This window comes from Betta splendens, chromosome 9 (assembly GCF_900634795.4).
Source record: "Betta splendens chromosome 9, fBetSpl5.4, whole genome shotgun sequence".
Classification (NCBI taxonomy): Eukaryota; Metazoa; Chordata; class Actinopteri; order Anabantiformes; family Osphronemidae; genus Betta; species Betta splendens.
In genome coordinates this window covers 1366947-1383322 of record NC_040889.2, presented here as the reverse complement: position 1 = coordinate 1383322, position 16376 = coordinate 1366947, and the positions used below count along the sequence as shown (strand labels likewise).

Here is a 16376-nt window from a genome sequence, read left to right as displayed (position 1 = left end):
TTGGGCTGATCGTAATGTGGCATATTAGGCTTAGGAGTCATAATCTGTATGTACTGTAATAATATGTGAACTGGTCAGATTGACACATGGAACACGTTGATACATTAAACACGTTGGCTTTAGATAGAAGCTATGAAAGCTATGGCAATGTGTGCAGGAAGGCTGAATTTTCCTGTGGGACACAAGGATGCTGCTGCTGCTGCTGCTATTCCTGTCCATGGAGGGATAGAGGACACAAGTGCCTGATTGAAGATGAGTGGGTGGGTGGGTGGTTGGGATGGAGGTTGAAGGCTTAGGACAGCCTGCCAGAGCAGGGAAACTAAAATTTCCCACAAGCATCTTCAGTGCTTGTTTACTGTGGACATCCCTCTGACAGGAGCAGGAATTACACACGTTCATACAGTAACTGCCTTCATCTAGAAAATATTTGGAAGAATGAGAACAGGGCTGAGAACTGGAGGACTTTGTAAAGACGCCCTCTCACAGGCTGGAATCATACCAGGATAAAGAGGTTGAGCCTTAGTCAATACAACTAACGTCTATTTTTCAGTTATCATTTGACTTGTAGTTTTCCATACAGTATATGTAGCAACTCTCCCAAAGTTTTGGTGCTAAAGATAATACACTAATCCCTCATTGTTGCTGCCCCCACTCTGGGCAGTGGCAAAACCGTCAGGAATAGCTTTCAAGGAAAAGAAAAGAGAGGAGAGGAAAGAGAGAAGACATATTCAGATGCTGTTGAAGCGTTTTTTCCGAATGCAAACATTTCTATTTAAAAATTTATCTAGTTCATCTACACAAAGAAACTATTAAAACCCAGCATCGCAGGTAATAAAGAAGTCACATTCCTATGTTCGGCTATCTCTCAAGCAAGAACAAACCAACAAAGATTGTATGTCTAGGTGTAGATGATAGAGATAATAAGCCCAGAGGCAGAGGAAACAGGAAACAATCTGAGTGGAACTGGCCAACGTTAGAAACAGTTAACAAAAACACAAGACCCCCCACAGGCTGGAGGGGCACAAAAAGCAAAACGAAAAAGACTCTAAAGACAGAAACCAATGACACAAGATGTCAAATAAAAAAACAAAGATGCAATGATCCACAAGGAAGACTGAATGACTCCAACAACAACTATAGAATTACCATAATCGTGCTATAAATACACTACTATACTTACACAATCTCACTGTTTCCTCTATGTGTCAATCTTACCATCAGAACGATGAATGCAGGTATGCTGGTTGTCACTGAGGAAGAAGCCGTCCGTGCATTGACACTCATAGCTCCCCATGGTGTTAACACACACTTGCTGGCATCCACCATTGTTGTCCAGACATTCATCTACATCTGTTGACGTGAACAGACAGAAAGAGAGACAATTAAAAGTGACAAAGAAAGACATGTTTGTCTGTTCATGTTGTTTACAACCTTTCAGTAGTACATTTGCTTGCTTGGTTAAAGCAGGATATGGGGAAGATGTGAAAAAGAAAATGCATTACAGAAGTCAGAAACATCATGGGCAAGGTCACGTCCCAGCATAACTCATGCATCTACAGTATTTCAGAAAGGCCATGGCATTTTTCCAGGCATTTTTAAAACGCAGAGAGAGAGCAGCAAAAAGGGGGTACCTTGAAAAACCAATAAAGCAAGCAGGCGCCAAACACTGACAATCCTCCAGTCACCTAAACTCAGTTGAGATAAAAGGATGCGAGGCCATAAAGACAGCAGCTGTGCGTGTCGTAGAGCTGAACAGACACTGCTGTAGTGTTATAGTCAAACATTTGGTAACAAGTAAAGAAGTGCTCATGGAAACACTGCAAAGATAATTGCACGGTCTAAAAAAAAAAACCATTATACTGTACAAATAACCCATATCCAGGTGTATCTGGGAAAGCCTAATTCTAATTTGTTCCAGGATTGATCATTTTTTCTAGGCACACATCTTTGTAAACAAATCTGCAACTGAGGAAGTGTCTGCCATGGAGTCATACGGCTACAGTCCCAGTGTTGACGTCAATATTTTCATTGTCCTGACTCATTATGTCCTGGAATCACACATATTAGTGGCACAGAATTCACGGTGTCCTGACTTAACTCAAGATCTTGTTTTTATTGCACTTCCTAACAGTTTCAGGAAAATCTTGTGCTTTAATGGATGTCATTATTATGACGGATGCGTTTAATTTTCAGGCCAGAGGGAGAGCCTTACATAAAGAAGAAATGCAGTCATCTTCAGGCCCAATTGATCTCTGCCAACAAAATTTCTGTATAAACAAAGACCACAAGGACCAGGCAGGTTTCAACCAGAGTTCCTCTGTTGTGCTTGGTTGTACTGGTGTAAACCTGCATAAAGGTTTGTTTATATGTGCTTGACAGAATAGCTGTGTAGAGAAGTAAAGTAAATTTAAAAGATGAATGGGGAAATTTTGAAACAGAAGTAAAAAAGTAAAAAAAGAATCTTCAAACTTCTGCTAATTTTTACAAACCCCAATTCATAAAAAATTTTATAAATTTTTAATTTTTCAAACTGACAGACTTTTAAATTTTTTGTTACAATTATTCACTAATTTTGAAATTGATGCATGCAACACCCTTAAAGCGAAATCGGCTATTTTTAGCCAAAATGTGCAAAACATTAATGTTCTATGTCCAGAGAAAACAGGGAAAAGTAGCAGTATTGTGTGTTGTGGCTGAAAATGGTCATATCCTACAACACAAAGGATGCAATCTGACAACTCCCCCGACACGAATAAAGACATTTGTCTTTTAAGCAGCATTTTATTTTACATCAAAGAACAGTTGTTGGAAAGCCATACTGTAGATTCCTCCTTTAGCCAAACATGTCTTTTTTTTTTCCATCTGTCCCATTCAAAATCAAAATTTTGTTTAAAAAACCCTGATAGGGGGTTTATATTAAGCAAAACATCAAATAATATATATTTTTTTATTTGTATTCGAATAATCCAATTAATCGGTTAATCGGAAAAATTATTGACAGATTAATTGATTATCAAAATAATTGTTAGTTGCAGCCCTATTGTTCATGTGTGTGATTATTTAAATAAAAAAAGTGTAATAATAATTAACAAATTAATAATGTTTCTTGAATCTAGACTTGCTGCCACCAAGCTAATGCACAAGCTACGTAAGGTAGCGCTACTGCTGGTATATTGCTTACTCGGTGCTCATTTGACTGTTCTGTCCTGGCTGTTTTTATCACTTTCTTTTTGGTATCCTGAAGTTAGTTTTCAGTGTTCCTCTGCTGCATGTATGCATGTTTAGGAGGTGATTGAGTAAGGACTACATAGTCCAGCTGTGTGTATGAGTGGTTAATTTTATTTATATTTATTTTGGAAAATAATTGTCTTGCTTAATTATTTCTTTTTTGTTTTTCTATGTACAGTATGTATCATACACACAATCAAATCACTGTCTGAGTCTGAGTCTGTCCTACTTTATTAGTCATTTGTGCTACGCTACAGTACAAAACATGGATCATCACTTTTGGCATTAGTAGCCTCATCCGACGTAACTCGTTTGCACTGTACTCTGGCTCATAGGACACAGTATTCAATTCAGTTCAATTCAATTCAATTCAATTTTATTTATATAGCGAGGGCAGAGTGGGAGGACAGAGTGGGAGAAAGGGGGGGAGGGGGCACAACCACTGGAAAAAAAGAGACAAGGTTAGTTAAACATGGAATAATGATGGAAGGTTATTGGATAGAAGAAAACAGGAGCTCAGTGTATAAATTAAGTCCCCCAGCAGTCTATGTCTATTGCAGCTAAACTAAGAGATGGTTCATGTGACTAACAATCATTGGCAGTGACCTAAACCATCTCTAACTACTGTATAAGCTTTATCAAAAATGAAGGTTTTAAGCCTGATTTTAAAGGTGGGTGTGTCAGCTTCTCGAACTTGAAGAGGGAGCTGGTTCCACAGGAGAGCAGCTTGGTAGCTAAAAGCTCTGCCCCCCATTCTACATTTAAAGACTCTATGAACCACAAGTAGCCCAGTGCTCTGAGAAAGAAGTGTTCTGCTGGGAGCATAAGGAACTATGAGGTCTTTAAGATAAAAAAGAGCTTTATCATTGAGTGCTTTGTAGGTGAGTAGGAGAATGTTAAATTCTATCCCACATTTTACAGGCAGCCAGTGTAGAGAAGCTAATGTAGGAGAAATGTGATCTCTCTTTCTAAGTCCTGTCAGAACTCTGGCTGCAGAATTTTGAATAAGCTGTAGGCTTTTTAAGGAGCTGTTAGGACATCCTATGAGTAAGGAGTTACAGTAGTCCAGCCCAGAGGTAACAAATGCATTGATCAGTTTCTCTGCATCGCTCTGAGAGAGGATGCTTCTGATTTTAGCTATATTTCTAGGATGAAACTAGGCGGTTCTGGAGATTTGTTTAATATACGATGTAAAACAAAGATTCTGATCAAAGATGACACCAAGGTTCCTCACAGTAGAATCCGAAGCTAATGTTATGTCATCAAAAGAAACTATCTGACTTATAAGTGACTTTTGGGTCAATAATAAGAATCTCGGTTTTATCTTAATTTAGTTGAAAGAAGTTTTGGGACATCCAGAATTTGATGTCTTTTAAACAACTTTGAATTTTGACTAGTTGATCTGTTCCATTTGGCTCCAAGGACAGATAAAACTGAGTATCATCTGCATAACAATGTAAATTTATAGAAAGCTTCCTAATAATATCACTTAAAGGAGACATGTATAGGCTAAACACAATTGGACCAAGCACAGAACCCTGAGTACTCCATAGATAATCCTTGTGCATGTAAGGGTTTCGAGGATTTAACATTAACAAACTGGAATCTGTTCAACAAATAGGATTTAAATCATCCCAGTGCTGTTCCTTTATTTCCAATTCTATGTTCTAGCCTCTGTAATAGAATGTTGTGATCAAATGTATCAAATGCAGCACTAAGATCTAACAGGACAAAGGCAGAGACCATACCATTGTCTGAAGTTAAGAGAAGATCATTAGTGACTCTAACCAGAGCTGTTTCTGTGCTATGAGGTTTTCTAAATCCTGACTGAAAATTTTAATACAGATTATTCCTACTGAGGTGGTCAGATAATTGTTTAGCTACGATTTTTAAATTTGAAATTGGCCTATAGTTGGCTAATTTTTCAGGGTCCAGAGTAGGTTTTTTCAATAAAGGTTTGACCACAGCCACCTTAAAAGCCTGTGGTACATATCTTATATGTAAAGATTGGTTCATTTGATTTAATATGGGCGAGCTGATTAAAGGCAAACCTCTTTAAGTAATCTGGTTGGGATTGGGTCTAAAAGACATGTTGATGACTTGGAAGGGTTGATTATTGAGGTTAACTTCATAGGAGTTATGTCTAGGTAAGACAGAGGACTTGGTAAATTTCTAGAATCTAGAGGATCTAGAGCAGGGGTGTTAAACTGATGCCATTGAGGGCCACTGCCCTGCTCGTTTTCGACCTCTCCCTGCTCCAGCTCCTACTGATTACCTTGACCAGGTGTGTTCAGTCAATAACAAGCTGGAAAAGCCAACTGACACCTGATCAAGGTTATCAGCAGAGAGAGCTGGAAAACCAGCAGGGACACCGGCCCTCAAAGCTTGACACGTGATCTAGCACTAGGGTGATTTCTGTCTTTTGGAGGAAGACGCTCATCAATGTTTTCTCTACTGATGATCATTTTATCAGTGAAGTAGTTCATAAAGTCATTGCTGCTGAGATTTAAGGGGATAGTAGGCTCAACACAGCTATGACTCTTAGTCAGCCTGGCTACAGTGCTGAAAAGAAACCTGGGGTTGTTTTTGTTTGTTTTTTCCTCAATTAAGAAGAAATAATATTATATATAATATATATATATATATATAAAAAATATATATATAAAAAAAAATATAGAGCTTGATGTCATCCATGTAGAGGAGGTGACTTATGGTGGCCCCGTTCCGGAGTCGGTATCCATAGCCAGTCTTGTTTATTATTTGGCTGAGGGGGTTCAGACCTATGCAGAACATCAAGCTGTATGCTAAGAATGAGCGAGACATCGACTCGCTGATCCACACCACCAGGATCTACAGCTCGGACATCGGGATGTCATTCGGGCTTGAGCAATGTGGGAGGATGGTGACAAAGAGAGGCAAGGTAATCCACACAGAAGGGGTCTCACTCCCAGAAGGAACAATAGCAGACATTGAGGACAGTTACAAGTACCTTGGAATACCACAGGCGAATGACAACCTTGAACAGGCAACAAGGAATGCGGCAACAGCCAAATACCTCCAACGAGTGAGGCAAGTCCTAAGAAGCCAGCTCAATGGCAAGAACAAATCCCAGGCAATAAACAGCCAGTGATCAGATACCCTGCGGGAATAATAAGGTGGCCAAAGGAAGAGATACAGACCACAGATGTTAAGACACGTAAGCTCCTCACCATGCATGGAGGGTTCCACCCCAAATCCAGCACCCTGAGACTGTACGCTAGCCGCAAGGAAGGAGGCCGAGGACTAGTGAGCGTGAGAGCCACTATCCGGGATGAAACATCCAAGATCCATAAGTACATCAAGGATAAGGCCCCGACAGATGACGTGCTGAGTGAATGTCTCAGGCAGTGGAGAACAAAGGGATGAGATGCTGGAAGAGGGACCATCATGGGAGGACAAGCCCTTACACGGGATGTACCACCGGAACATAACTGAAGTGGCTGATCTCAACAAATCCTACCAATGGCTTGAAAGGGCTGGGCTGAAGGACAGCACAGAGGCACTCATCCTGGCCGCACAGGAGCAGGCCCTGAGCACCAGAGCCATAGAGGCCCAGATCTACCACACCAGACAAGACCCAAGGTGTAGACTGTGCAAAGAGGCCCCTGAGACAGTCCAGCACATAACTGCAGGGTGTAAGATGCTGGCAGGGAAAGCATACATGGAATGCCATAACCAAGTGGCTGGCATAGTATACAGGAACATCTGCGCAGAGTATGGACTGGAAACCCCAAGGTCAAAATGGGAAACACCTCCCAAGGTGGTAGAGAACGAGCGAGCCAAGATCCTGTGGGACTTCCAGATACAGACTGACAGAATGGTAATGGCGAACCAACCAGACATTGTGGTGGTGGATAAAGAGCAGAGGAAAGCCGTAGTGGTGGATGTGGCAATACCAAGCGATAGCAACATCAGGAAAAAGGAACATGAGAAACTAGAGAAATACCAAGGGCTCAGATAAGAAATGGAGAAGGCTTGGAAGGTGAAGGCCACAGTGGTGCCTGTGATGATCGGAGCACTGGGGGCTGTGACCCCCAAACTGGAGGAGTGGCTACAACAGATCCCTGGAAAAACATCCGAAATCTCAGTCCAGAAAAGTGCAGTCCAAGGAACAGCAAGGATACTGCGCAGAACCCTCAAGCTCCCTGGCCTCTGGTAGAGGACCCGAGCTTGGAAAGTGGATGAGACCACACGCGGAGGGTGAGAATAGAGTGTGTGTATATATTTATTTATTTATTTATTTATATTATTAGACTGTCCTTCCATGGAATGCAGTTTACATTTATTTTGTTGGAACGCCACTGTCTTTCTAGTTGTCTGGTCCTGTGCTTTAGGCTGCGGATCTCTGAGTTATACCGCGGAGCTAACCTCCTCTAATTCACTGTCTTCTTCTTCAGAGGAGCCACTGTGTCTAACATTGTACGTAGAGAAGCTGCAGCATCATCTACAAGACAGTCAACCTGTTCATAAGGATTAAGGTGACAGTTCTCCTCTGTGTGGCTACATGACAATGAGGCAAAAATTGATGGAATCATCTGCTTGAATCTGGCAACAGCATTGTCTGATAAACATCTTTTATAGTAACATTTCTTTCCCGCTCCTGCAAGGTCAATAATGGTAAATCCAAAAGTCAATAAGAACTGCTGGCTCCACCTCGCTCTCAGCGACTTTATGCAGAGTAATGAATGATCATTTCACTGCATAGAACTCACGGTGAATGTTCCTTCATTCTTAGAGACTACTCAACATTGTTTTTAGTCTAGTGTGTTCCTTTAACATTGAATGGTACATCCCGGTTTTAGTGCCAAATGTGCTACCATTTCATATCAACAAGCCAAATCCAAGCCAACATTTTGCATGTGTTACTGTACAATAGTGTATTCGTAGTCAAAGTACACAAGTTGAAAATGTGTACAGTAATTATGAAGGACAAAGTACTGTGCGACAGAGCAGACCCTAAACTGTTGAGCACCTGAAGTCGTACATTATACAGGTAAAGAATCTTGTTGAAAAATGTTGAAAAGAAAGACCACACAACACAGTGGTAAAAATACCTCTGACGTATCTCTTTTGGAAATTGCTGCAGGCATCGAATTCAATCCACCTTCATTATTCTGTGTCAGCTCGGAAACTGAGTAAATTCCTATTAGCGTTATTATTAGTTTCATTAGCATGATCCTCTAAAAAGTCAAAAGTGATGGTTTATCACATGGCTTTTACTATATTGCTTTTGTGCCCCTTGTCTTTCTTTATTACGAAGTACTTATTTAACCAATAAGTCAAGGGTTTTTTAGCTTGTCAAATTTGACCTCAGTTTATCTGCCCTCTTCCTCCCCTCTGTCTTGTCGCTGCCTCCTGTCTGTTATAATGTCGGGCTCCTCTGTGACACGCTGCGGTCGCTGACTCCCCGTCGTTCAGCCACCTCTCAGATCTTGCCACAACATGAAAAGGACGCGTCGGAAGGAAAATAAACGCATAAGCGCACCAGACATTCCCAGAATGCACTGAACCACTGACACATTGAGCCCAGCTGTGTCCATGCCAAAACCAAATAAATAAAAGGTCCAAATCAAAAGGAAGAAAAGGAACGGAGAAGGGCTGCTCTTTAATCAGAGTACAATTAGGCAATCTTAAATCAATTAGTGCCCTTATGTGTTGACACAGTGCATCTTGGAGTTGATGGAGTGACTTCCTGCATGCTCAAGCAAGGATGGATAGTTTTTTTTTCCCCAATACTGCAATTTTCCCAAGTGCACTTTGTCATCAGAGGCTCATTCAGAAACACCACAAGGTTCTGAGGTTTCTGAATATCATGCTTAAGGTCTATTAAAAGCCACAAAGTCCTTATTGTTTTACCCATGCAGGCCCAGAGAGTGTGTGAGAAAAATGAAAATTAAATTGAGCATTAACTTTAATGGAGAAATAAACAAGCTGTTTTCCAGCAGATTCGCTTAATGCTGCAGTTCCCTTCCTGCTGTTAAAACTATGGAACTTGAGCGCCAACCAATTCGTTGCAACATTGACATTTCGTTGCCGGTTATGAGTGATAAGATGAAACGTAAGCAATTTCAGTTACCAGAGTCTAAGATGCCTTTTTTTAATTAACTGCATTTTTAAACTGATCTCAGCCTCAACACTAACATAAGCTGTTATGACAACGTGTCACATGAAAGCTAAGGCATGCTCTCTGAGGATACACAAAAACAGTATTAGCCATGTTTATTTACATGTAACTGGAACAAGAGCGGCAGAGTGTGTATGTGTGTTTGGCCATATAGTAAGCCTCCTGCTGAATGACACACTTGAAAGCAAGACATTATTACAAACTTTGAGGTTTTTGTTGATGGACAGTGAGAAGATGGAGACACATGTGTAGACTGTACTGTGGTTTCACAGCAGGCCCAAGTGTTACTCTCTCAAAGTTATATTTGCATGTTTACCATGTATTACAGAATGCCATTTCCTGTATCTCTCACATTTAGTGCTTTATTCTTAATGTCCGTAACTGTATAAAATAAAAATAAAAATATATTTTATATAAAATATAAAAATAAATGATGTTCCATACTTAGTTCATATCATTCAAGATGAGTTTACAAGAAACCTACAGACAAGGAGAAAAGTCCACCTTCTCTGCACACAAACAAAGGGGCATGAGTTCGATTCCGGGGCAGATCGGGTGCCTTTCTGTGTGGAGTTTGCATGTTCTCCCCGTGTTTGCGTGGGTTCTCTCCGGGTTCTCCGGCTTCCTTCCACAGCCCAAAAACATGCATTAGGTTCATTGGTCACCCTAGATCGTAGGTGTGAGTGTGTGAATGATTGTCTGTCTGTTGCCCTGTGATGGACTGACAACCTGTCCAGGGTGCCTCTGCCTCTCGCCCATAGATAGCTGGGATAGGTTCCAGCACCCCCACGACGCCGCATGGGACAAAGCGGTAGAAAATGGATGGATGGGAATCTAGCTAGTTGTACCTTTTGGGTCAAAATCACCCACTTATGGGCACTAAAAACTGACAGGAATGAAAACACTGACGCATCAGAGCTTGAGATGTCTAGCATTTTACGGGTATGTCATGCACAGAGTTTGATCTTCTGTGTATAGCAGAAAGAATGAACCTTGACCAGCAATTTCTTAGAAAAGAAGATTTCTAAGTAGAAGCCAAGCTGTAGTAGGATTCTGTTTCTAAATACTATACAGTATAATACTATAATACCTTCATATTTTCAAAACAACAATGTGAAGAATTCATTATGTCTTTTTTTGTTAGTTTCTCCTGCTCTGGACCACACCTGCTCCCTCACCACACCATGCCTCTACCTTTGGACCATGCCCACTCCCTTTATTTTCCTCTATTTGAGTTCAAGCAACAATCAGGTAAATTCCCCACATCTGTGCCTTTCCCTCTGATTCCCTAAATATGCCCAGCCCATCAGACTGTGCTGGGTCATTATCATGACTTCATGCCGCTCGCGCTATACCACTCATTGCCATGGACTTTGTTTGCCACAGACTCTATGCATTTAGGAAGGTTTCTGGACTTTACATGCCATCATTATGTCATGTTAATGCTTGTTTAACCTTGTTCAGCCATGCCTTTGCTCATGCCTAGCCCTTTGTTTAGCCTTGCCCATGTTAGCTACAAGTTGCTCGGCATTTAAAACCTGCATAGGTGCTCCTAGTTGTCACTAGCCAAACATATTTGTAATTTGATCTATCTGATCTAGATCTATCTACATAAATGTTAACTCTTAAGAAAAAATAAAACAAGACATAACAAAGTCAGGAAAGGCAGAAAAGCTAAATGAAGCAACTGGAAAGAAGAGAAAAAAATATTTTGGAGAATAGAATGCATAAAGAGAAAATAAGCAGCTTCTAGACTGTGTTTGATTGGGATCACACAGTAAATTCACACTTTACTGCTTCCTTTGAACTTTAATTAGCAGCAGTTCACTAAGGCCACATCCATTCATATCCAATAAAACAAGTCTCTGGGTTAAAGTCACATGTGGATAAAGACGAGGCGATGACAGCTGACTCCGTTAGAATTGTCAGAACGAGAGGCACAAACACGTGATAACATCCCGCTAACGTCGACCACTTTTCTTCACACGACCACAACACACAAGATTCCTCAGCAGCTACCCAGCCAGCTAGCGGCTCTATGGTTTACTGACAAGCCATGGGGAAAAAGCAACACGAAATTCTGTCAGAGTAAAGATTAACACGTTCCCTACTCAAGTCACTGCGTGTGTGTATACAAATACATTTTATGTTTTTGTATAAAGCCCAAGCAGATTGATCTTTACATGGTCATGATAGACTTAAGCTTTAAGGCAGGATTCAAAATCACAGCAACAGCTTATGTAGGCTCAGGGAAAAACGTCCTTAATAAAGTACTGCTCCTACCGAGGCAGTTGTGTCCATCGTGGGCGAGCATGAATCCATCGTAGCAGGTGCACCTGTAGTTTCCTGGTATGTTGATGCACTCATGGACACAGCCCCCATTGTAATCGTTTTCACACTCATCCGTGTCTGAAAAATAAAAGTTGCCAATATTATTATAGGAACACAAAATGCCGAACATCAGTTTCTTCTCTGTCTACAAGCATCTGATCCAGACAGAATACATACTTATTAGTTTTGTTCAGATTTTATATGCTGAGAATGTAGTTTACATATTGTTCATAATCAGCAACAATGAACAATTTTGTAAATGTTAAATTCTAACAATAATTTGTAATTTCTCACAGATGGTGTAACACCAATTATTATAATTCTTGCTCCTTCATTGTTCATAGCTTTTCAGCTGACTTAGTAGTTAATTTGTATGTTGACTTGGAGGAGAAGGTAATGCAAGAGACTGACTTGCCTGCTGCTTTTGCTTGTTGAATGTGAGAATGTAAGGTCAATGTAGATTTTAATAGAAGCCACTCAGAAGCGCTTGCCATGCAGGCTAAACAAACTGTACTCCCCTTCTGTGTAAACAACAAAAGCTCCACCACACATGGAAGAACCAGGCCCACACAGTTTTTGCCATTTTAGACCTGGGCACACTTTGAGAAATGTCTAGGCAAACTCATTTTCTGTCTCTTCCTTTGTACCAATAAGATATTCTGTTCTACAGTTAACTGAGTCGTCCCACACACACACACACACACACACACGCACACACACGCACACACACGCACACACACGCACACAACTTAACAGATGTGTTTTTCGTCTCCACATCCTGAGTGTGGATAAAACCCAGACCTGAACACACACACACATACACACCACAAACTGGCACCAAGACAAGAACATTGTAAGCACACACCATGAGTCATCTGCCACAACCACAAAGTCAAGGAGTTACAAATTAATATTTTTACCGGCTACATATGCACAAACACAGTACACACCTAAACTGTATTATTTACAGAGATGTTCTATCCATAAAACACATCCTCTGGGATGATTAACATGGTGATTTCCATTTGAGAGTAGTCTCTTTGAAGAGTGTGGAAGCCAGCGGATATAAAGATGAAACGATCTTCATCTGAGAGGTTTCACTTGGTTAGAAACCATCATGACGAAAGCCAAATCAATGCCACATTCGGCACCATAAAGCACTACAGACATGTTTACCGGAAGCCAATTATATAGGGTTGAACACATGATTGTGTTTGTCTGATCTCCGACAAAGGACTCCTTTGTACTTGAAGGACCACTTCAACACAATTGGGCTGAGATGAAGAGATTAATATCTCCCCACAATATTTAGTACTGTAATATGAAACGGTAACCTAATCCTTCTTTAAAAACTTCTAACCAACTGAAGAACTTGGAATGAGTTTGATTTAAAAATGGCAAGGGGGGGGGGGTTACATACGACAACAAAAATCAATCTTGAGAAACACTGCCCTGCGATGGACTGGCGACCTGTCCAGGGTGTACCCTGCCTCTGATGGGATGGGCTCCAGCATCCTCGCAACCCTGCATTGGACTAAGCAGTAGAAGATGGATGGAAGAAGACACTTGTATAGAAACCTCTCAGAGCCTTCATTGGCCCATCCTGACAGGCATTTGTAACCAATTAGCAGAAGCTGGAATGGGCAAATGTTTAGGGAAATGCTGTTTGGGCACTGCACTGCCAGCTCAGTTGGCAGACAGGTCAGCGTTAGTTCAACTGATTTGCTTTTCTATGGGCACAAGAGTTATGATGGTTGGACAGTGCCATGCAAAACAAATAAAAATACTAAATAACTATAAAATGCCTGGCACCCAGGTCAAAAAAAGCAAAGGGGAGAAGAGTTAACTCACATACAGATATATTTTGTTGAGTCTCCATAGATATGAATGGATATACCTGCATGATATTCTCCTCACAAATATAGCACTTCTTTTAGTAATTGCTATGGATTACAATTAGATTGACTGATGAAGAACAATTACCTCCCTCATCCATCCATCCTACAGTACATCTGCATTATCTAGGGCAGGGTTGCGGTTACCTGACACATTTTGATTCTTAATAGATCATATCAGTGTTTTCCCATGGCAAATCTTTTGGGATATGACCTTAATTAATGTTTAACCTTATATGAAAAGTCAATGACAATATATGACTATACACAAACTGCCCCATCTGTGAAACATGCTAAGATGAGAAAAAAAGGAAAATAATTTGTGAATGCTGCAGGTGTGACAAAATATTTTAAGTCTTTTTTGCTCTCAAAGGGTGCTACTTCCTGGCCTCAAACTGTATAATCAGCACGGTAAACTACCTCCTGGTCCATAAACTCACCCCACTTTATCAGTGGTTATGTAGAAAAATTTCCTATGTGCAATATTTGTGCTAAATCTATGCAATATTTTTATACTTAAACAATATTCAATAACCCCTCCCATTACTCCATACTCACTCTACCCACCTGTATATTGTTGTACTGTGTCAACACAACTTGACTTTTAATTCTGGCTGCTGTGTTTTTCTGTTCTGTATCATGCTTTGTGCTGTTGTGTGACGCAACTTCCCCACTGTGGAACTACTAAATGTTAAAGTTTTTTTTTTTTGCTTGGCTACTATTTTTTTATTAAACACAAAAAATCTACATTTTACACAATTTACCAATATCTTAATGTCAGGTGCTGCTTCAGACAAGAGGGATAGACTGGAGAGTGGTTCAAAGAGGCTGCCATGGGGTCACTGTACAGTATGTATCTAAATATATAAAATGAGCCACAGTTAACCACCTGTGAGTCTGAGCATGAAGAAGCAGACTGAAAGACAGTAGAAAAAGCAAGGCAGAGAAGTGCAGGGACCAAATCTTTGTCTGTATCTAGCCAGTTAGGAGAGAGATGGAGTACTGACGAAGGTGCAGACGCTAGGCAGACAATGGCCTAGTAACTGTCTGCTATGTTTCTCCCCCTCGCCCTCCCACATGTGCCATCCTTTCCTCCCATGAGATGCCCTCTCTCCCTGTCTCTGTAAAACAGGTCAGCTGTTCGTCATTGTGGCTCAGAGCAGGAAAAGAGATGCAACTACGGTAGATTCCACTTTCAAGCTGGCAGGGAGCAGCTTTTAAAAACAGAAAAGCAAGTGGGAAGTTAAAATAGGACCTAAAAATGTTGCACAATAGCACATTAAAATGTTTTCAAAACTGGATTAAATTCCAGCGTATGATTTCATAATAGGGTAGAAATAAACAAAATTCCAAGTTTCTGAAATGCTGAAAATGCAGCAAGGCAGCCAATCATAATCCTTTGCATTTTTCACAGTCAGTTCAGTAAACAATTGCTCTTGCCACAGTCAGTTTTAGTTTTTCTACTTTTCTCTATAAGCAAGGAGAAAACCCAGGCATCAATCTGCAGTGAAGCATGCTTGAGTGATACACAGCTCCTCCCACAGACTCTTCATTTGATGCGCAATGGGATAAAAGGTCACATTCTTCCATAACGAAGTGTACAGAGGAGGAAATGTTCATTACAAAAGAAGCACTCTGAGGATAATTTACTGATGATATTTTACTGTGAGATAAAAAAAAAAAAAAGACTTAGTCGTTTTAGGTAAACTCTGTGTGGGATGTACTGACTCTGACTGGACTACCATGTGGACAGCTACTAGCAGAACAATGTGGTCTGCAAGCTTCTAATTTGCAGTGCGGAAGTGTAGCAGAGGCTGAGAGTACAGGTCATCTCCCATGGTCACCGGGGCTTAAATCCTGGTCCATACAAAAAAACAAGGCCAAGCTTGAACCTTTTCCACACAGACTAGTAAAAACCCTAGAAACTTTGCCTGACCCAATTTTAAAACCCAATGGTAATGGTATCAAAAAATGGTTAAATCATAATCAAAGTAGAACACAACAATAAATATATTCTAAATCTACTTCAGTCTGCAATGTCAGGTGTCGTGTCATGAGAAACACCACAACAATTTCAAGAAGAATATAGATTTAAATAACTGTGTATAGTAAACTGTTTGTACAGTATTGTTTTATAAATTATATGCATGTCTCTCCAGAGAGGCGGGTGACACTCTGACACTCTGTACAGGTCACCAGCCCATCGCAGGTTCACAGATACAGTCAGACACACACACACAGACACACACAGACACACACAGACACCAGACACACACAGACACACACACACACACACACACAAACACACACACACACAAACACACACACACACGGGAAATGAAGATGTGGTTGGTCGATGGCCTCACTTCGAACCCGGGACCTTCTTGCTGTGAGGCAACACCATGCACTCGACCCCCCCAAAGAAATCATCATCATCATTATAAGATGTCTACTTTTCTGAGACTTATATTGTAACACTAAATTGATTTGTGTCCATTTAGTACATGATGTGATCAATACCAAGATCCAAACAATGAAGTATCCTCAAAATCTTTGAATAAATACAAGTGGACTGTAGATGGATTAAGCATTTCTGAGCTAATTCACAAACATTCATCCAAGTTAGTATACAGTCAATGTTTTACTGGGCTGTTGAGTGAATCTATCTTAATATGGAGTGATGGTGAAAATAAAGACGTGAAGACAACCTGAGAGTGAATACAGAAGCTCTCCTACTTCAGGATACTTCCAAGAATAGC

At 40.6% G+C, this 16376-nt stretch overlaps 1 protein-coding gene across 2 annotated transcripts in view; it reads right to left on the bottom strand.

The window, feature by feature from the left end:
- scube1 (signal peptide, CUB domain, EGF-like 1) overlaps positions 1–16376 on the bottom strand; it is a 63587-nt gene that overhangs the window by 40895 nt on the left and 6316 nt on the right. For both annotated transcript variants that reach the window (XM_055511313.1, XM_029164265.3), the window contains exons 5-6: positions 11675–11800; positions 1216–1350 (exon numbers count right to left, since the gene is read on the bottom strand). In XM_055511313.1, the coding sequence (XP_055367288.1) occupies positions 1216–1350; positions 11675–11800 (261 nt within the window). The remainder of the gene's footprint in view (positions 1–1215; positions 1351–11674; positions 11801–16376) is intronic.